The sequence below is a fragment of the Drosophila mauritiana genome, chromosome 2L, assembly GCF_004382145.1.
Source record: "Drosophila mauritiana strain mau12 chromosome 2L, ASM438214v1, whole genome shotgun sequence".
In the NCBI taxonomy this organism is placed as follows: Eukaryota; Metazoa; Arthropoda; class Insecta; order Diptera; family Drosophilidae; genus Drosophila; species Drosophila mauritiana.
Genome location: NC_046667.1, coordinates 23,081,494 through 23,103,361, shown reverse-complemented (window position 1 = coordinate 23,103,361; position 21,868 = coordinate 23,081,494). Strand labels below are relative to the sequence as shown.

The following is a 21,868-nucleotide window of genomic DNA, read 5'->3' as shown; positions in this document are numbered from 1 at the left end:
ATCTATGTATTCTTACTTATATTTATACATATACATATGTATGCAGAAGGCATTGACCACTTGAGCTGCAAAGTGCATGCTCAGCATTCCCACGCTCCGCGATCGGCTTATGTATAAGCGTTAGATCGTATTACTGGGGCGCTGGAGTGCTTACGTAGTTTTTGGTGGTCTTTTTGTATATCTGTATATTTATATTTATTATGACAAAGTGTCACAATGTATTGACGCTAAGTTATACCCAATCATTTATTGTATTTTTAGGGTAGATTAGTCCAATATGCTACACTATAATAACAAGATGAATTCGATTTTTTTGGCATAAAGTCTAAAAATTGAGCTACAGACTTGAAACTTTGTACATTTTGTTGTTAAATCACAAATAGTTTGCGCACAAATTTGGAGTCTGTGCGACCACGCCCTCTCTTGCCTCCCATATTAACTACTGGTATGACTTAGGAATCAAAGAAATTTCATTGTTTTTTTAATAAAAGTGTGTATATTGTTGTTTTAAAAATAATCGCCCTCTTCTTCTTCTAGTTCTATATATTTATGTTTTTCGATATATTATAAATTTCCGAATCTGAACTCGAATCAGAATGTGAATCCCATATTTTGTCTCATGGATCAGGTTTAAAATTAGACTGTATTTCCAAAGACTATTACTGCCTTCGGAAGTGGTTTTTCCAATTTTTTCTCTCTCTTTTTTTTAAACAAATTGTTGATAATAGTGGGTCCGAGGAATCAATCGCTCTGTGGAAAATATCACTCATCGTATTGATCCGACTATTTCTCCTTGCATGTTGTTTACACTATAAACTTGTGCGTACACTAAATGAGTTCAATTCGGGTGTTTGAATCTAACTGACTCGCTGCTGCGAGTGCTTCGCCCTATATTCATTCTTACATAGGTTCTTATCATCTAATTATATAATGCAGCGCTTGTAAGACGCCGCAGTCTGGGTTGGTAAATGCAGCTGAGTTTTATTCTTAAATCTATGTCTGAGGCCTATGACTGCGCTAATCACCTCCCGCGTGGTCATATCTCTTGACACTCCGGCAATAGGCCTCTGCAATCATACTTATCTGTAGTTGCCACTTATGCTGTCCCGTGACATGTTTATTGCAGCCCATAAATAAAACATATTTATAGTTTGCCTACTTATCATGTCTAAACACATATTTACACACATGTGATAGTCGGTAACTTTTGTAAAGTTTATTCCGGGCTCGCATTTTCAGTTTCCTTTTTAATCTTTCTCCTGCATTTTGGTAAGATAAGTTTCGGCGTCCCATTTGCTGGAGTGTCTTGGAGTTTTCAAAATCACTAACAAGAATTCTTATCTTAGACGCCATCCACTTGGTATGTTTAGAAATAAATCGGGCTAGTTGTCTGTTACACTCGGTCAGTTTTCTTTTAATAAATAATTCAAAGTGTACTATTTTTTTGTAAACCTTTTCTGTCTTTTTCTATCCCAGATTATTGTTGTTGAATGCGGAATAAACGTAATCTGAAACATAACTTATTTGCCTATTGTTACGCCACAAAATGTCCAGGAGGTCGCTATGTCTGAACTCGATCTTGCCTATATAAAATCAAATTTTTAAGAAAACGAGCCAAAATGGGCAAAATATATTACTTCACTGTCAAAGACAATAGTTAAAGGTACAAACTGACGTTTTTAACTTTTGTCAGAAATTGTCATAAAATTAGTTATACTCCACGAAACACTGGGGACAATGTTAGAATTTTCTGTTAAAATACACATAAATTGGACGTTACACAACACAAAAACAGTACAACTACACATATATTACCTATACGTTAAAAACATCATACCTTGGCATTTATTTTCCATATTTTACCATAATTTATTGATGCGTATTAACGATCGTACCACGTGCAAAAGTAAGCAAATAATTTTTCGGGAATTGCATTCTCTCAATCAGCTTTTTAACACTTCACCTTTAAAAGCTCATAAAACGAATTATTGAAGCTTTCGGTCAATTTTGTCTTTGGTTTTTATTTTTATGATTAATTTTCTATTAGAAAATAATTGCTAAAGGACGATATATTGACATAAAAATGTAGACATTATGCAAAAAAAAATCGACTTCTGGATCATATTTTGTTTTCTAAATTAGTGTATTGTGGTTGTGCCGTTGAAAGTTATTAAATATGGACCGTCTAAATGAGAATTGTTTACAATATTATTTGCATTTATTAGAATGATATCTTTATTTATTTTAGTGAAAATAGATTTCTCTCTCTCATTTAGTAAGAGGGTAAAACATGTTTTATTTTTACTTAAAATACCATAGTTATTAAAAAGTTTATTCTTAAAATTAGATATTTCATAAAAAGTATTTTCGCATTTTGCGACCTTATTTGTAATTTTCCATCATGAAATGGATCTGGCATAATAAATTTCGCATCTATTTGTTATTATCAAATTACATTTGATATAAATAATTAAGAGTTCTTTATGTAGTGCAATTTTGAATACAGAGATATCCATGGAATCTGCAATAATAACAGGCTCTTGTTGCGGATTTAATATTTCTTTAATGTCCGTCAATTTTTGCCAGTGCAATAGTATCAATTATGTTTTCAAGTCGAATGTTAACAATCGTAAACGATGTTTTTGTAACGGCAATTCTTGATCAATAAAAATGTTTTTAAAATGATCAGAAAGTGATTTTATCTCGCTAAACAATTTGGAATTGATAATAATTTGTTGGTTATTGTTTTCGATTAAATCATTTATTTTATTCTGTATTTTAATGAAGTCATCGCGATCCGGAGTTCCAGCTAACCATTTTCAAACAGTGCCTAACTCATTTATTCCCCTTTTTGATCTAGTTGATAACAGCTGTGACAAAATAATTCGATTAATTGTAGTTTGTAAGTTATTTCCCATTGTGACCTTTTGTTTGTATCCTTTTTAATGTATCCTGATTATAGATCGATTATTTCTTTAAAAACTGTTGAATATATATAATGAACAACGGTGTATGTAAGAATCACTCAACTACTTGTGTAAGTTATCATAAGTAAGGTCAATTATACTGAACTGAATGCTAAGTCAGTATCCGGCCCGAATCTATTGCGATAAATCAGCGGAATTTGCGGTTACTGTAAACGGACCCCCACAGGCGCAGCGTTAGCATTCTGGACGTGGTGTTGAGAGAAGTCATGAGGCGCAACGTTGACAGAAATAGCGGCAGACGTGCCGCTATAAATATTTGAATATGAAATTGTACTTTAGTTTTAGACAGAGCTCAAAAGGGATCAGTCGTATTCTGATGCACTTAATAAAGAAGAATAATTATTATTTGAATTAACATAATAATTGTTTAATTTGTACTCAAACACTCAAGTTGCCTGCGAGCAACATTTAATTCCTTTTTGAGTTTTTTCGCTACTGATCGGCGATTACTATTTGTTCGCATACTCTTACGCTGCCTGCGTGCAGCAAGCATACATAATTTGAGTTTAGTTACCAATATACTTCTGTGCTGTAAACACGCATAATTGGTTATGGGCCCAGACACGAGTTTGGTGCGTTAACTCGAGTGAATTTGTCTTTACAAAAAAGAAGATTCGGATAGTGACTTTTAATAGTGAATTTGTCTTTACGAAAAAAAGAAAATTCAAAATGAGTATTACGGTCATCGAGCTCGATGAGGGCAATTATGACATTGCACTGTCACACTTCCTTTTTTATTTTTCTCTTTAATAATTTATTACAATAATACTAATAAAAGTAATTCCTGGAACAAGATTATAGAGAAGAAAACTTCCCTGGAAATTATGGGAGAATTTAAATAAATGCTTTGTTCCTTCTCGTAAATATATATCTAGAAACCAGTATCATTTAACCCTTTAAATCAAACTTTCTTCAATAACGTTATAAACCTTTTTCTGAATGCGCAAAAATACCAAAAAAAAAAAATCAAAAACCCTTTGCCTTAGATTGTTCGACTTACTTTAGTTCGTATTTATTTATCTACTTATTTACTTTATTATGTACTTATTTTTAGTTATAAATATCGTTATTAATTATTAATCAACCACGAATACAGAAAATATGATTTTCTGAAAACTTAAATACTGATTTGGCTGATGTTTCTCCCGACGTAGGGTACCAAAGGGACCATGCTCTTAAGGAAAGTGGTCATAAGTAGGGTAGGCCAATCCGCGAACACGATTCCACCGGTGTTTCGCAGTCGATGAATTCTCAAGCTTTTCCTCCTGTTTTAGAACTGTCCCCTTCCAAATATATTAATTTGCTTCCTCCGATTTTGTATACTAGCTCCCCTATTTTTTTGTAGTAAGCACGATCAATTTCTGGATCTTATTCATTAATGTATGTAAAGAAAAGATATCTGTACAAGCAAGACCACCACACCCAACGCCATGAGCTAGAGCCTAAAAGCCTGCACCAGCAAGTACAGGTACTCTCGTCTTCCATCCCTTTATTTCGTCGTTACACGTTACACTAATTCGAGCGGCACACATATACACGTTCTCGTCTTTTGTTTTTACTCATACAAACAAGCAAATTCTATTTTTAGATTACGCTCTCAGCATAAGCGAGCGGGCATAGATCATTCTTGGCCGTCACCAAAAAGTGGCACACGATTTTTTCGGCGTGGCTCCAGACTCTCTCGAATTTTTGCTCGAGAGCGGAGAGCGCTACAGCGAACACATCTTTTTTACTCATTGATAGCAGACAACTGTATGTGTGCACACGTATGCTCATGCGTTGAGCATAAGGTGCCCTTCACCTTAGAAGTTCTTAGACTTTAAATCTATATTATTTTTGATCAATTGGCACCATGCGGAAAATTCTTGTTTTGCATTGCCTTATACATAATATATGTTTTACATATCACGAAAAAAATTTCAAAAAAAATTTCACTTTACATTAGAATATTTGTCATTAGAGTATTCAGCTTCCGACGTGTGAAAAATTAATAAGACAATGATTGTTGAGTGCTTGTGTCCGCACTTCGTGCCTGAAGATATGACTTTTGCAATAAACAGTTTTCATATATTTATTTATTTTATAAATTTCTATTTTCTACTATTCTATAATAGTTATTTCTCAATGTAATGTCTTCTTTTTGGAAAATTTATGTTTTAAATTACAGTAGTTCTAATAATTTCCTTTGTATTTGCTTTAATTATTTAGTATATTTATTAAGTCATTTGACTTAATATGATGTATGTAAATGAAATTGATTTTCAGTTTCAGTTTTGTTTTTATATTCCGATTTGATATTTAAAAAAACGAGCAATTTCATCATATTGCTAACGAAATTAGTAAAAACTCCCCAAATATGTAAATTCGTTTCTTCGATTAGAATTGATTTCGTCCCGAAAATCGGCTTCTAGCACAACACGCACACATATACGCGTTCTCGTCTCTTGTTTTTACTCACACAAGCAAGCAAATACTATTTTTAGATTTCTTACGCTTTTAGCGTAAGCGAGCGGAAAGAGAGCAATTTTGGCCGTCACCAAAAAAGTGGCTGCATAGTGCCAAACCAATGTATGGCCGTTACGCATCTTGTTATTCTAGCGTCTTCGGTCGAACCAACGGTCAAAGATCTAAGTGCCAGCGGTATTCTACTTTGTTATTTTAATTATGTAATCGGGGTGGTGGCTTACACAATAATCATACCCCCCCACCACCAAATGGCCAAAATGTTTTTGATATATCAATAGAAATTTACAAGACTAGTTTTGTGCGGTTAAAATGTTTTCGGCATATTGATAACTTCAAAAAAAATAAATCCAATCTTGGCTGTATTAGCCCTAATATAATTGGAAACATTTAAACTTATCATAGTTGTAAAACCCCGCTCGCACTTGACGTCCTCCAAAAAAACGCCCATTAAGGTCCACTACAGCTGCAATGAAAAATATAAGCTAATTATTTGCCAAACAAAGTTCACATATATATAAAAACCTTTAATGGCACTTTCGATGCGCCTAAACTCTACGAATATTTTAACTGCATCTTCTGGAACAGTTCCGAACGATTCGTGAATGATGACACTGTTCACTTCTCCGTACTTGGTGTTGCATTCGTCTTTTACCTCGGGTTCCAATTCTTCGTCAACGTCCCCGGGTCCTACCATGTTGCGTAGAAGAACAACCTTGCTTGGTGATTTCATAATCTCCGTAATGCTGTACCCGATGTCACCACTCTCAGACGCCGTGCCTACCATCTGGGGAGGAGGCATGGCCTTGTGGCTAGGACTTGTTCCTATTTGGGAGCAAATAGCAGGTGGCGACAATGCCAGGGGTGGCAGAAAAACGTCTTTTTCGTGTATGATCCGTCCACCACGTTTGGAAGTTTTCTCTACTTGAAGAGCCATTGCCATGCCCTGCTCCGATTTTCCGAGGCCTTGACCATCCTTAAACCCATATTTAGCCATAATTTTGGCGGCCACCGAGCTGGCAGAATACGACATTGTATTAGTGGCTTCACAACCACTATCAATAGACATTTCTTGGAGGGAAGGAGGGGGAGCGATTGTGGCACCACCCTGTTTAGCTACAGGGCCCGGAGATGGCAAGTATGTGTCAGCATCGTTTTGCCGCTGGCCAAACCCGCTGAGCTTCAGATTCTGGCCTGAGACTTCGTCTCTGTAAACTTCTCGACGACCGACGCGTCCACGTTTCCGATCTTTTTCTTTGTCCTCTCGATCTTCTCGATCACTTACGCCTGCTCGAATATTGTCACTGCCATTACTTTTCTCTTTAAGTTTTTCATATTCATTTGGCCATTGCGGATCGTATTCATCAGTAACGTCCCAGCCACCACTGTTTATACTTTCCAGTATGGATGGTAGGGCTTTGCCACTTATTAATGGCTTGGATAAAACTGTAGTAATTGGAGCAAAACAAGTAACTTCTGGCTCTGCAAGGCGTTTGGACCTTAGATTAACCACTGGCGTCATAAGCTGCATAGGGTGTATTCATAATTGTATAGTCTATTTCAGCCGATTGTATACTCACTGGCTTTTTGACAGCCATTTTTACTGCCAACTGGGTCTGCAACATTTTTATTCCCGAAGACCATCCATCAATCTGGCTAGATCGAGCCCTCGTATCAATGCCGTCATACAAATCCATTAACAAATATATCAAAAATAGCACCACCTTAAGATATTGATAACTACGAGCATCAACAATGTTTTTATTTATTTTCAAAGTCCGATAGATTTAATGACTATCAACTGTTCGACTTAATATCCGATTCACACAGAGCCATATCACTACAAAAAAAGGATGTCCTATCGGGCAAGAACAGGTGAGCTATAATAATAAAATTTTTACAGATACACTGTTCATAAGCATATTTGCAATACTATAATAATATTTAAAAATATTTCATTATAACAAAAATAAATCGCATGCGTCTATTTTATGTTGAAACTTAAGTCAATTACATGGGTAATCTGTTTTTAATTTCACTGTTTTAATAGGTGTTATATTTGCTTCTAAGGCATAGTCACAGTTACTAGAGTCTATAATTTACACGCTAAATATTATTGATATTGAAGAAAACAAAGAAGAAGAGGTTACAGTGTTTAATAACAAGTCGCATTTCCCTATTTTTCTTTGCTTACAAAATAAATAACTTGAAAAAAGGCAATTAATTACTTTTGTACAATAAGGTACTACTATCATGGAATACATAGGAACAAAAAACTTTAAACGCTACTAAGCTAGCACAATGTTACTTATTTTCAGTAGATTGTTGTTGGGGCTTAAACAGAATAACTGTGTGTAAAGGTTTCCAATAGTTCACACAAGTTAAACTTCTAATGAAAGCATAACAAGCATAAAATTTTGACCATTCTAAATTTTATGATAAATTATGATCGAGAGATCCAGTTAGATCGTCGTCTGTTAAGCCGAAACAATTGTTGATTTTATATTGGTTTGAGTAGAGATAAAGTGTGGAATAGTAATGTATAGAGTGGAACAGTGTATATGGAACAGTAATGTATAGTTACTGGATGTCTAAAACATAATAAATCGACTAGGGAAGTACAGGAAGATTCTTGCGAGGAATCTGCTTTTCGTAAGTTTTGCATATCTAAGCATTTTTATTATGCCATTTAAGGAGATTTGTAGATTAGCGTTGATCAAGATCATATGAAATTGCCAATGGAGTGATGCATGTGGTATAGGCACTGCCAATGTCTGAACAAAGACATTAGAATATCAAGATGCGTAACGGCCACAAATTGGTTATTCACTATGCAGCCACCTTTTCGATTATGGCCAAAAATGCTCTTACTCCGCTGGCGTAAAATTTAGGGTGTAAAATCTAAAAATATAACTCTTTGCTTTTGTGTGTTAAAAGAATAAACGAGTTAGTATGTTAGTTAGTGTACTTGCGCTAGAATACGATTTCCGAACCGATATTAATTTGATCTAAGAGGCGAAGTTACATATATAAATTTTTCGTCAATTTCGTTCCGAAATGATTTAAAAAATTATTGCCTTTTATTTTTAAATGTGGTTTAAACTATTAACTACCGTTTACTTTTATATATTATTGTATATAATTAATGTTAGTAAAATGGTACTGCAGACATACTTTAATATGAGACTGTGAGCATCATAACAGAATTAAAATTAAGTTCATTTTTTCAACTAATAAATTGAATAAAGTTTCGATCTGAAATTGTTACCTAGGCATCGTGTCTCCTCTAATTTTTTACACGTCGCAAGCTGAATACTGTGAGGAGTCTTAAAACTCCCAAAAAATCCAACTCAGGAGAGCTGCTTAGCAACAGCAAAGACGGCTGGAATGCGAGCGTTGCCGAAGGCGGCCAGTCCGAATAGGAAATTATGGACCCCGACAAAGCGGAGAGACCGTGAACGAACGGTACTGCCCTGGACATTTGACTCGAGATCTGAACGGCCAAGGGCACGGAGGTCGAACGGTGCAGCGGAAGCACAGTTCGAGGCAGCCAGCTAGAAAACGCGGAGAGCTATACCAGGGAGTCGACAAGAGATCCACGAGTGAGAGCGGAAAGAAAGTAAGTGGAACGCGAACAGTCAACCCGTCAACCCGTGATAAACGCGCACCTGTCGATAAGGTAACGGTCAGTGAGAACGCTCAGGACGCAGAAGGGAATCAGCCAGTGAGCGGACATACAAAGACAATCACTCCAGGCGAATAACGGAGTAACGCAGAGTTCCACGGAGCAGGATAACACAAGGACCTGGCGTGGTCAGAAGGGACAGTTGAGTCAGTGGTCGGCAAAGGTGGTCCCAGGCCGAGCGTTACCTTATCCCGTGGACGATACACCCTGCCACGTTGGCGCCTCACCTACCGCCACTCGTTAAGATTGCTGCCAAAACCCAAATGTCGCAACTGGCTCAGTGTCTCGCCAACTCACCAGTATAGAAGAAGAAACGAATTTACATATTTGGAGTTTTTGCCAATTTCGTAGCAATATGATGAAATAAAATAATAATTAAAAATTCAAGACATTTTAACGACTATTATAATTTTCAAGTTTTTTAAATTCATTTGTTAAAATCGCCGCTGGAATTAGCCACCGTTTACATATTTATATTTATGTTAATAATTAATTATATGTAATACTCGGTACACAGGGAACACCTCGGGGAGGCCATTACAATTGTAATGGGGTCTTATATATATATGACCTTCGAGATTATTTTCCACCTCTTATCGCAAATACTATTTGCGCTATATTTCCGTATTTTACTATTTCAACAAAACGACTCGATTATATAGCGAAAATTCAAAAAATCGGGAGCTCTGCATATATTCAACTTTAAGCAAACGGATTAAGAGAACTTTAAAGGATAATCAAAAAGTTGGCGCGCTCTTAATTCTGTTAAAAAATCTTTTTCAGTATTTAGATTTTCTAGATCTGGCCGTTTTTGTTTGGTTACAATAATGGTATTTCTGAATTTTATTTTAAATGTAGTAATAAAAATGATTATGATAAACAAAGCAACGCATAAAAAAAAATTTTGGCGTGAAAGCCCGTTAGCATTCCAGATGGCGATTGTTAGGTGTTCATTTGTCAAGTTTTGATAATAAAAGCGTGAAAATGTTCATCATAATTGTCATTTGGGCTATTTATTTATTTTTTTATTGTGATAGATAGAATAGTTTACAAAACTATACTAACTTAGATAGTATAGCATTGGCCACGGGGCTTACATCTATATTTATTTACAATGTTATTATATTTTAATTTTGTTAATATCTAATTTGCTAACTAATTGCTGGCTTGTTATGTACAATTGCCTGTTTTGTTTTTAACTTTTGTGGTATAATTTGGTTTTTTTGAGGAAAAGTATGAGTTTTTGTATGTTATCTGGATTGGGTTTGCTAAGAAGGTCTAGAGGGTTGGTGTTGTTAAATGTCTTGTTTGGCTTGTAGGAGGGATGGGCATGAGTTTAATATGTGGCTTATTGAAATATCACCTTGGCAAAACGAACATGTTGGTATTGAATTGGGATTTAGGTAGTGTGGGTGGGTTATGTTTGTGTGTCCTAGTCGAAGTCGTATTATTTTTATTTGGTCGAGTCTGGTCCAATTTGGGTGAGATTGTTTGAGGTAATCGCATGTGTGTGAGGTGTTCGTGTTAATAGATTGGTACCATGGACTGCAGTTAATTATGTTTTCTTTCTTTTTTGTCGCAAGGTTGACTTTAAGCTGTTTTTTTATATCTGTGGTATTTATGTTTGGGGTGAGGATAAGTGGCATATTGCTAGCTGATTTTGCAGCTTGATCGGCTAGTTAATTTCCTTTTATTTCTGAATGGCCAGGAATCCACATTATTTTAATTTTGGGTAAAAGTTGCTATTATTTGTGTTTTGGATTGAATCTATTGCTGATAGGGAGTCGAAACAGATATAAATTTGCCTCTTCGGTTTTTATTAAGTTCTATTGCTTCTATGATGGCGATTGTTTCGGAGGTGAGGACGGATGAATATGGAGGCAGTATTCCGTATTTCAAGATGTCTGTCTCCGTTGTAATGGCGAATGATGTTGTGTAATTAATTTTTGAACCGTCAGTGAATATGAAATGATGTGTTTTAAGGTTATTCTTTGTATGTTCGTATTATTTTCAGTATTGATATGGAGATGTTTGTTCTATCTTATGGATTCTGAGTGATGTGTCTATTATATTGGGGAGGGTCCATGATGACCTGTATTTATGGAGTTTTACTGGTTTGTAGGGTAGGTTAAGTTCTAGGCTAAGCTTGATGGTTCGGTCTATTATTGGTGTTTTTTTCTTTTTAGTTTTTGTATGCTTAACGAACTTGAATTTAATTTCTTTGTGTAGGGATTTGATGTTGGATAATTTATTGAATGCTATGAGGAATAGTATCACGGATATGGGTGAACCCTGGGGGATTCCGTTGAATAGGGGTAATGGGTTTGATGTATGCGGACCGACGCGGACAGTTATTTTCCTGTTACTCATGAAGTTTTTAATGTACTTCATTATTTTGGGGCCCGTTTTCCATTCCTGCTATTGCTGGATTATGGAGTGCACACCTACTCGATCAAAGGCTCTTAAAAAATTAAGAGTGACGAGGGAGGTGTGCATTTTTAAATTCGTTATGAGATAGTCGACATAGAGTAGACAGTCCGAAGTCAATTTGCCTTTTTTAAATCCGAATTGGTTGTCGTTAATTAGATTGTTGTATGTCACTAGCCACCAGAGTCTCTTCGCTATTATTTTATCAAGTGTTTTTGCTATACAGCAGTGAGAGAGAGATGGGTCGGTGTGAGGAAGTTTTCGTTTTGTCGGTGTTTGGCTTGAGGATTGGGATGATTAGGCTTGTTTTCTAGGCATGTGGTATGTGGCTATTGAATATTTCATTACTTTTGTTATTCTGTTTTTTGTTGTGTGGGAGCTATTTTTGATCCTTTTAATGTTTGTAGGGCTGAGCTAAGTTCTAGATAAGTTATGTTTTCTTCTATGGTTTGGGCTAGTTGGGAGGGTTATTTATTATTATTATTAAGTGGTTTTCTATGTGTACTGCGACCCATTCTGATCTATTGTACTACTCCTTCATGTCTCAAAGATCTCCCTGAAGTCCAAGTCCTGGCTAGGTTGTCCGCTAGCTCATTTCCCGGGACACAATCCCGGGACCCACCTTATTGTGAGTTTGTTGACAGCTCCCAGTTTGTCTAGGGCTGTCCCCACTTCATTTACTAGCTTAGATGTTATCTTAGCTTTGCTGAGCGCCTTTATGGCTGCTTGACTATCAGACAGTATAGCAATGTCCTTACCCCGATAGTTCGTTTGCAGATTAAACTCGGCACAGCGTCCAATAGCACAGACTTCAGCTTGAAAAATGCTGGTGTATCTGCCCATTGATTCGTGGTATTTTAACCTGGGGCCTACAACCCCCAGCCCACTTCCCTCATCGGTGAGGGATCCGTCTGTATACCACTTTATTGTCTGTGGTTTCATAGGGTGTACTTTCCCCAGGGTTGTCCAACTGGTTTTATTACTGAGATGAGTGCTGAAGTTCTGAGCGAACCTGTGCTCAGCTGGCATCTCATCCACTGGTTGCATCAGCAAAGGGATATCCCTTTTTAGGCTTTCAGCATCATTTCTTGTAAGGTTGCAGTCATTTCCTGCTCCTTCAATTCTTATTAGGGTGGCTTTCCGTTTCATTTCAATAACAATATGAAGCTTATGAAGTTTCACCTTTGTGGTGTTAAGGCGTGCTCTATCACCCCAGGCTATTACTCCATAGGTAAGTATGGGTCTGACAACCATGAGGTACAGCCATCTTATTATGCGTGGTGAGGTTCCCCACGACTTAATGTTTCTACACGTGAAAAATGCTCTGGTGCATTTATCAATTGTGTTATCGACATGAGTTTTGAAGGTAAGTTTGGAGTCGAGGGTTATCCCAAGATACTTAACTTCTTTGCTGGCCTCTATGCGACATTCTGACAGGGTTATTGCCTTCATTCTCTGTAGCTTGTACGTATTTGTGAAAGGAACAATAACAGTTTTGCTAGGATTTAGGCTCAGGCTTACTTCCTTGCACCATTCGCTGGTCATGTTGAGGCCCAGTTGAATGATATCGCAGAGTGTTTCCTCATATTTACCTCTGGCTATAATGACAATATCGTCAGCATAGCCCTGGCAAAGTATACCTCTGCGGGTCAGTCTGTCCAGCAGCTCGTCTACCAGCAAGCTCCACAAGAGGGGCGAGAGGACACCCCCTTGGGGGCAACCCCTTGTGGTAGATACTATGGACGACTGTCCTTCTATAGTGGCCATGGCTCGCCTTGATGCCAGTAGTGATTTGATCCATCTGCTGGTTGTTGCATCTAGTCCTCTTCTTGCCAGGGATGCGTTGACAGCCTCATGGAAGGTATTGTCGAATGCACCCTGTATGTCTAAAAAGGCACATAGCGACACTTCCTTATGAGTAAGTGAATCCTCAATAAGGCTTTTCAGGTGATATAGGGCAGTATCAGTTGATCTGCCCGACCTGTAGGCATGCTGCGTCCGTTGGAGCGGATGCTCTACAAGCAGAGTGGATCTAATGCTGACATCCACTAGCTTTTCCAACGTTTTTAGCAAAAACGATGTCAAGCTGATGGGTCTGAACGACTTCGGATCAGTGATGTCTTTCTTTCCAGCTTTTGGAATGAAGACCACTTTTGCTATACTCCAGGCAGTAGGTATGTGTCCTAAAGCTAGGCTGCTGATCAGTATTTTCCTGATCGGCACTGCAAGCTGATTTAGCGCTCGTTGTAGCAGGATTGGCTGAATGCCATCTAGACCAGGAGATTTGTAGGGCTGGAATGTACCAATTGCCCATCCTAATCTCTCCGTTGTTACTATAGATTTTGCTTTGGCCCAATCAGTAGCACACGGTCAACTTTGTGCCGTTACCGGTGTATTCCCATCCGTTTGAAGCGTGCTTCCCGGAAAGTGAGTTGACAGTAGTAGCTCAAGTTTCTCCTTACTTCCTATAGTATGTGAGTTATCCTCCGTACGTAGTGCCTGATTTGATTCTGGCACTTCTTTGGAGATTGCTCTGTGAAGTCTTGCGCATTTGCTTACTATTGCCTCACAGAAGGTTCTATAATTCCTTCGTTTGGCATTCCTGATCTCATGGTTATACATGGTCAGTTTATTCCGGTAGACATCCCAGTTCCCTTCTCTTTTTGATTTGTTAAAGAGACGCCTGGTCGCTTTCCGTAACTTCTCCAATTGGTCGTTTCACCATGGAGCATCTTTTTCCCTCTTGGCTCGACCAAGGGAGCAGTTGTCTCTAAACGCGTTAGTAAGACACGAGTTAATATCTTCTACGGCTGCCTCCAGTTCTAGAGTGGTACGGAGTTTCCCGGTTACCCCAGAAGCTGGATTCCTCAGTAAGGAGGCATTAAACCCTTCCCAGTTCGTATTCCTGGGATTGCGCCTAAGCTCGCTGCATTCTAGATTTAGCCCTATGTTAAAACGAATAATTCTGTGATCTGATATTGACTCCTCAGAAGATACGTGCCAGTCGCTTATATGCGAAGCCACTGATCTGCTGAAAAGTGTGATGTCCAGAACCTCAGATCTTACCCTGGTAACAAATGTCGGAACATTGCCGACATTTAGGATTTCTAGATTGTTATTCAAGATAAATTCTAAGAGTGACTCACCTCTTTGATTTACGTCTCTGCTGCTCCATATCACGTGATGTGCATTTGCATCACATCCGATGATGATGGGTGAGTGTGTCCTCTTGCAGTATTCTGCCAGTGCAGTGATTTCGGGCGGTGGGCACGCCTCGTCATCGGCAAAGTATACCGATGCCACCACAGTCTTCTTGGCTGCTCCCACATCTTCTACCACGATCGGTACACAGTCCCGCGTGAGAAATTCTAATTAATACTTCTACATGGCAGGATACAGGCTCTAGGGCTAGCGGCCCGTTGATCCCAAATCACCTTGGCGGTATTCACGTTCAGTCACAGTACGGTACACAGTCCCGCGTGAGAAATTCTAATTAATACTTCTACATGCCAGGATACAGGCTCTAGGGCTAGAGGCCCGTTGATCCCAAATCACCTTGGCGGTCTTCACGTACAGTCCTTTTATTCCCTGGTTATACCAGGGTTCCTGTACCAGGGCTAGCCCAAGATGTTGCTTGGTGAACATCCTTGCCAGCACAGCCGAGGCCGCCTTGGCGCGATGGATGTTCACCTGAGCTATCCCTGTACTTCCGACCATTAGATGATCGTTTCCATCGTCTAAATTGCTGATCTGGAGATACCCAGATCACCATCCGCCGGTATGGCTTCTTCATTACTCAGCAGGTCTAGTTCCATGCCTAGCTCCTGAGAGGATAACGGGGTCTGATCCCCCATCTCGATGATGGTCGCATCAACATCCTCATCATCCGCCAGATCCTCGCTGGATTCGGAGAGCTTATTGGGCTTCTCCTTCTCCGCGGAGACTGGTAGATTCGAGGAGTCTTGACCTGTCTTGTGCCGGATTTGATCGCTTTGGCCTTTTTTAGACCACAAACTGAGATGTCTCATAACCTGAAGCTCAGCTTGTGGTCACTAGAGATAATCTTGGCGCATGGGTTGTCATCAATGCCAAGGCTGAGGAGTAAGCCACCACCCTCATTCTTCCTTGATATGAGACGCCAGTTCTCAGTGTCCAAGTCATTCTGTTTCTTGATCAATTCCATGATCCACTTTGTTGTTTTGTCCCCTGTCCTGGGGCAGAAGATGGTGATGTTGTGTGACGATGGCAGGACGTCGCCTATCCTTACCTCCAGGGAGACACCCCTCCACTTACTGAGGCTGGGGACTGCTAATTGCAGCCACTCAGCAGTGGTTGCGTTGCGGCAGTCCACTATCAGGTGACCCACCCTGAAGTGGATTCCTCCAAAGTTAATTGGAGAACCCCAACCGGAGAGGACTATCTCTTCCAGTAGTGCGTCCTCGAGCTGTGAGAGGTACGACCGCAACCTTAATGGCCCCAGTTACGACCGCATATGATTGCCTTTGCAGCCCTTGATGTACTTGGGCCATCGATGGGAGCAGTCAGTGGCCTGCTCTTCTCCACCTTCTGCCTCTTAGGCGTTTCCGTCGGTGGCGTTAGGGTGGAGTTTGCTCGCTTCGAAGCAGAGTTGGGCTTTTGCTCTAGCGAGTGTGGTGTCTTGGCCAGAGACAAAGCTTCGGCGGGTGACTTGCCCTGCTGAAGGTAACGAGGATACCACGTCGTTCTGGCCCCGCTCAGCTCCTTACCGTTAGGGTAACCCCGGGCCCAAGTTGCGGTAATGGGTTTTTAGCCCGTCCCGCTTTGCCGGCTTGGACCACATACGAGTGACTCGGTGTGGCTGCCCGATTACTCCGTTTAGGAGCATTTTTTGTTGTTACCACCGAAGTAGGCCGCTCTCCGTCAAGGAGACGGTCCTCGAATTGTCTTGCGACATTTCACGCAGTCAAGGACTGCGGTATTTTAATCTTTTTTGTCTATTGTTCATAGTACCCACGAGTTGCAGAGAAATAAACGGTCCACCCGGGCAGAGATCCGCAGTACGCGGGTAAGGGTTAGCCTAGACCGTGGCGTACCAGCCCAACTACGATTAGCCAGCACTCTTAGCAGAGACATGACCTAACTAAGAGCCTGTTTCCAGCCGCCCTCGCGTGGAGAGTGTAGTTGCACTTCCAGTAGTGTGTCACAATTACGGCGCGTACCACCGTTGGTGGCGCGTTGATCCCCTTATGATACCTACTGGCGTGGCGGCCGATTTGTTTTTAACTGAGGCAAAAAATGTCCTTCCATTAAAAGAATTTGTTATAAAAAAAACCTTGATAAACAAAAAGTATTAAGAATCGATACGGTAATGAGAGAAGAAAGTTGATATAGCTTGGGATCAAAGAATCTTGGGCACGCCGACGTTGAATTATCCGTTAACAAAAAAAAAAAAAACGAATAGTTTGGGATCCACAAATCCTGAACACGCCGTCGTTAAATATCCCGACAAAGAAAAAATGCATAATCTAAAAATAATTTCAAATCAAATAAAAGATTGCGAAAATAAGATTATTAATAAAATTGAAAAGGAGCATTCTAAAATAAATATGCAACTCCCTTTTCGAACAGATATTCGAGGAGAAATAAATACTAAATAATAATAGGGCAATTTATAGCAAACAATATTCCTATGATATGTCAGTTTCATATTTCGTTAATAAAAAAATCTATAGAATGCTAAAAGAACAAATTATAAGACCAAGCAGAAGCCCTTATAATTCACCAGTCCTAGTAGTGCCCAAAAAGGGTCAAAATGAAGATGGAACGCAAAAGCATCGACTAGTAATTAAGTATGCCATTTGGATTAACAAACGCACCTAGAATATTTCAAAGAGCAATGGACTATATACTAAGAGAACAAGTAGGAAAAACTTGCCACGTTTATATGGCTGATATAATCATTTTCTCAGATACTATTGAACAACATTATACCGATCTAATTCAAATAATTAATATTTTACAACAAGCTAATATGAAAATCTCTTTTGAAAAATCTATATATTATTTAAATTAGAAACAGCATTTCTTGGTTGTATTGTTTCTCACAATGTAATTAATACAGATCCAGAAAAAATCTCCGCAATTATGAAGTATCTGACTCCACAAAATCGAAATTCGAAGTTTTACAGGCCTCACTGGTTATTACCAAAAATTTGTCCGAAATTACGCAAATATTGCCAAACTTTTAACCAAATACTTAGGAGGAGAGAATGGCAAAATTTCTAGGAAAATGTCTACAAAAATAACAATACAGTTAGATGACCCAGGTGTAAAAGCCTTTAACGAACTCAAAGATAATTTAAAAGCACAAGTTGAATTAGTTCAACCAGATTATAATAAAAAATGCACTTTGACAACAGTCGCATCAGATGTAGCTATCGGAGCAGTTTTATCACAGGATAATAAACCAATCATATCTAAAACCTTAAATAAAACAGAACAACTTTATGCCACGAATAAAAAAGAATTGTTAGCCATAGTTTGGGCTCTTAAAAATCTCAGAAATTATTTATATGGAGTAATCGGTGTAGAAATACAAACAGACCATCAATCTTTATCCTTTACAATCTCAGATAAAAACACGAACGTAGAAATGAAAAGATAATATTCGTTCATAGAAAGTTTCACCCCAAAAATAATATATAAACCCGGAACAACAAATGTCGTAGCTGACGCATTATCTCGAATAAAAATTAATTATATTACAAACAGCAAACAATCAGGCTCAGATCAAAATACACAGCATTCTTCTGAAAGTAGTTTTGAAAATGTAATACAAGAGACCCGTAAACCGTTAAATAAGTTTCAGCAACAACTGTTATTAACAACGGGGAGGTATACAATACATGAGTCATTGAGAGTTTTTGATAAAACACGACATATAATCGAATATGACACACCAGAACATTTAGTAAGAATATTAAGAATATATATAATATATACCACGAAACTCAACGGTAGGAATCCAATGAACATTAGAAAATCTTTATCATATACAATTTTTTTAAAAATTTAAAAAAAATAAAAAATAGTTTTACTAACAAATTTCTTTTTACCAAAATATTTCTGCAAGACGTAGAGAATAAAGAAGATAAGGCTATCATTATAGCAGAAACACACACTCATAGAGGACTAGTCAAAAATTAAAAAAAAATTTAATAGATTATATTATTGGCCAAACTTATTCATCAAATTAAAGGAATACATACAAAATTGTACAATTTGCAACGAAAATAAATATTACAGGCATCCAATTAAAATTCCTTGTGGGGAAGCTCATATTCCAACTAAAGAACGAGAAAATTTGCACCTCGATATTTACTACGCGCAAAATCTTATTTTCTTAACTTGCATTGACGAGTATTCAAAATTCATAGTAGTAAAATAAATATAAAATAAACTAAACACCGAGAATAAAGTAATGGAATTACTTCAACAATTTCTCCACGCCACAGTAATTATTACTGATAATGAGCCAAGCTTCACCTCTGCTCACTTTAAGTCCTTTGCACAAAGATGTTTAACTTTACATTTCGCAGACCCCAGACTCAGTACCTAGAACGGACAATTTGAAAGGGCACATTCAACATTGACAGAATTAGAATATCATGTAGGGCAAGTAGCAGCTAACGGACTACAAGAATATATTATTGCTCTAGCTGCCTTGTGTAAACGGTAGAACCTAAAAATAAACCCACTGAAAACAACAAATCCATGCTTCACATTGAAAACGCTCATCCCTAACACCCGTCCAATCCTGCTAGATTGATCGTCAGGCCAATCTGGATGCATCCAACTATGGGGAACGACCAGTAAATCCAACCTCCAAATCATCCAGCGATTAGAAAACAAGGCTCTCCGCTGCAAGACAACTTCACCATCCACGAGGTCATTGGGTTCTCTTGGGTCAGAGAAGAGATAAAGAAGAGCAGCGATCGGTAAATAAAGATGCTTCATAGGCATCCCAACATAACGACCATCTCCCCACTGGACAATAGTGAACAACGACGAAGGCTGCGCAGGACTCATCCCCTAGATTTGGCTTGAGAGCCGCTGAATAAAAATCAACAACAACGTAATTCACCTGCTAAGTCAAAAAGATTTAAAGATTAAAAAAGATTAAAAGATTTAATGGTTATCCCTGGTGGATAGTTTTAAATAAATAAATTAAAATTTTTAAGCAAAATAATAACAGTATATAATGTTCTATGAATAAGTGCGCTTTTCTTCTTCTAGTTCTACATTATAAATTTTCGAATCTTAACTCGAATCAGAATCAGAATGCGATTCCAATATTTTGTCTGATGGATCAGGTTTAAAATTAGACTGTATTTAAAAAAGGCATATTACTGACTTCGGAAGAGGTTTTTTCCTATTTTTTCTCTTTCTTTTTTTTAAAAATTTTGATAATAGTGTGCCCGGGAAATCAATCGCTCTGCGGAAAATATCACTCATCGTATTGATTCGACTATTTTTCCTGGCATGTAATAGTCGGTCCCTTTTGTAAAGTTTATTTCGGGCTTCACTCGCATTTTCGCCTAGCCATCCAAGTGGAACAAAAGCCGAATTATTGATTTTAAGTCCGTGGATCAGTACCTTATGGATCTTTGGTGACATAGGGTACCATGGATATGTTTGCATATGTAATTGAAAAGTTATATCGCAAAAAGAACGAAATTTGTAGGAATTTATAAAATATTTCTATTGAAATAATGTGAAACTATTCTAAAAGATTTTCGTTGAAGTTGGTTATCGACGAGAATTTGGTACTTGCGAAAGCTCTTCTGCCGTATTACCATCATTGCTATTGCCGCTACCATTCTGCTGCGGCGTGCTTACTCAAAGGCCCATTTCTCTTCACATTTCCTCATGGAAATATTTTTTTTCGAATGTCCTCTCCTTTTATATGCCACTCTTTTATCTCAGCTCTGTATGATACTTTTAAAACAAATTCAAAAATCTTATTTCCCAATTGTTGCGCCTCCATGTCCAGGAGGTCGCTATGTCTGAACTCGATCTTGCTTATATAAAATTAAATAGTTAGAAAACGAAAATGGGCAAAAAATATTACTTTCAAAGACATTACTTACCGTCAACGACAATAGTTAAAGGTAAAAACTGACGTTTTTAACTTTTGTCAGGGCCGCCACGCCAGTAGGTATCATAAGGGGATCAACGCGCCACCAACGGTGGTACGCGCCGTAATTGTGACACACTACTGGAAGTGCAACTACACTCTCCACGCGAGGGCGGCTGGAAACAGGCTCTTAGTTAGGTCATGTCTCTGCTAAGAGTGCTGGCTAATCGTAGTTGGGCTGGTACGCCACGGTCTAGGCTAACCCTTACCCGCGTACTGCGGATCTCTGCCCGGGTGGACCGTTTATTTCTCTGCAACTCGTGGGTACTATGAACAATAGACAAAAAAGATTAAAATACCGCAGTCCTTGACTGCGTGAAATGTCGCAAGACAATTCGAGGACCGTCTCCTTGACGGAGAGCGGCCTACTTCGGTGGTAACAACAAAAAATGCTCCTAAACGGAGTAATCGGGCAGCCACACCGAGTCACTCGTATGTGGTCCAAGCCGGCAAAGCGGGACGGGCTAAAAACCCATTACCGCAACTTGGGCCCGGGGTTACCCTAACGGTAAGGAGCTGAGCGGGGCCAGAACGACGTGGTATCCTCGTTACCTTCAGCAGGGCAAGTCACCCGCCGAAGCTTTGTCTCTGGCCAAGACACCACACTCGCTAGAGCAAAAGCCCAACTCTGCTTCGAAGCGAGCAAACTCCACCCTAACGCCACCGACGGAAACGCCTAAGAGGCAGAAGGTGGAGAAGAGCAGGCCACTGACTGCTCCCATCGATGGCCCAAGTACATCAAGGGCTGCAAAGGCAATCATATGCGGTCGTAACTGGGGCCATTAAGGTTGCGGTCGTACCTCTCACAGCTCGAGGACGCACTACTGGAAGAGATAGTCCTCTCCGGTTGGGGTTCTCCAATTAACTTTGGAGGAATCCACTTCAGGGTGGGTCACCTGATAGTGGACTGCCGCAACGCAACCACTGCTGAGTGGCTGCAATTAGCAGTCCCCAGCCTCAGTAAGTGGAGGGGTGTCTCCCTGGAGGTAAAGATGGGCGAGGACTTGCCATCGTCACACAACATCGCCATCTTCTGCCCCAGGACAGGGGACAAAACAACAAAGTGGATCATGGAATTGATCAAGAAACAAAATGACTTGGACACTGAGAACTGGCGTCTCATATCAAGGA

The 21,868-nt window shown here is 38.9% G+C and overlaps 1 protein-coding gene across 2 annotated transcripts; it reads right to left on the bottom strand.

Annotated features, from left to right (window-relative positions):
* Positions 1 to 5,580: 5,580 nt before the first annotated feature.
* Positions 5,581 to 7,216, bottom strand: LOC117147043 (splicing factor 45). 2 transcript variants are annotated; one of them, XM_033313792.1, is made up of 3 exons: positions 7,031 to 7,216; positions 5,976 to 6,975; positions 5,581 to 5,916 (listed from the first exon to the last, which is right to left on the bottom strand). In XM_033313792.1, the coding sequence occupies exons 1-3, from the start codon at positions 7,145 to 7,147 to the stop codon at positions 5,822 to 5,824; spliced, it is 1,212 nt and encodes a 403-aa protein (XP_033169683.1). In that variant the 5' UTR covers positions 7,148 to 7,216; the 3' UTR covers positions 5,581 to 5,821. The 2 variants fall into 2 exon arrangements, with proteins under 2 accessions (XP_033169683.1, XP_033169691.1); XM_033313800.1 differs by having other exon boundaries at positions 5,976 to 6,932; positions 7,031 to 7,192.
* Positions 7,217 to 21,868: the final 14,652 nt, after the last annotated feature.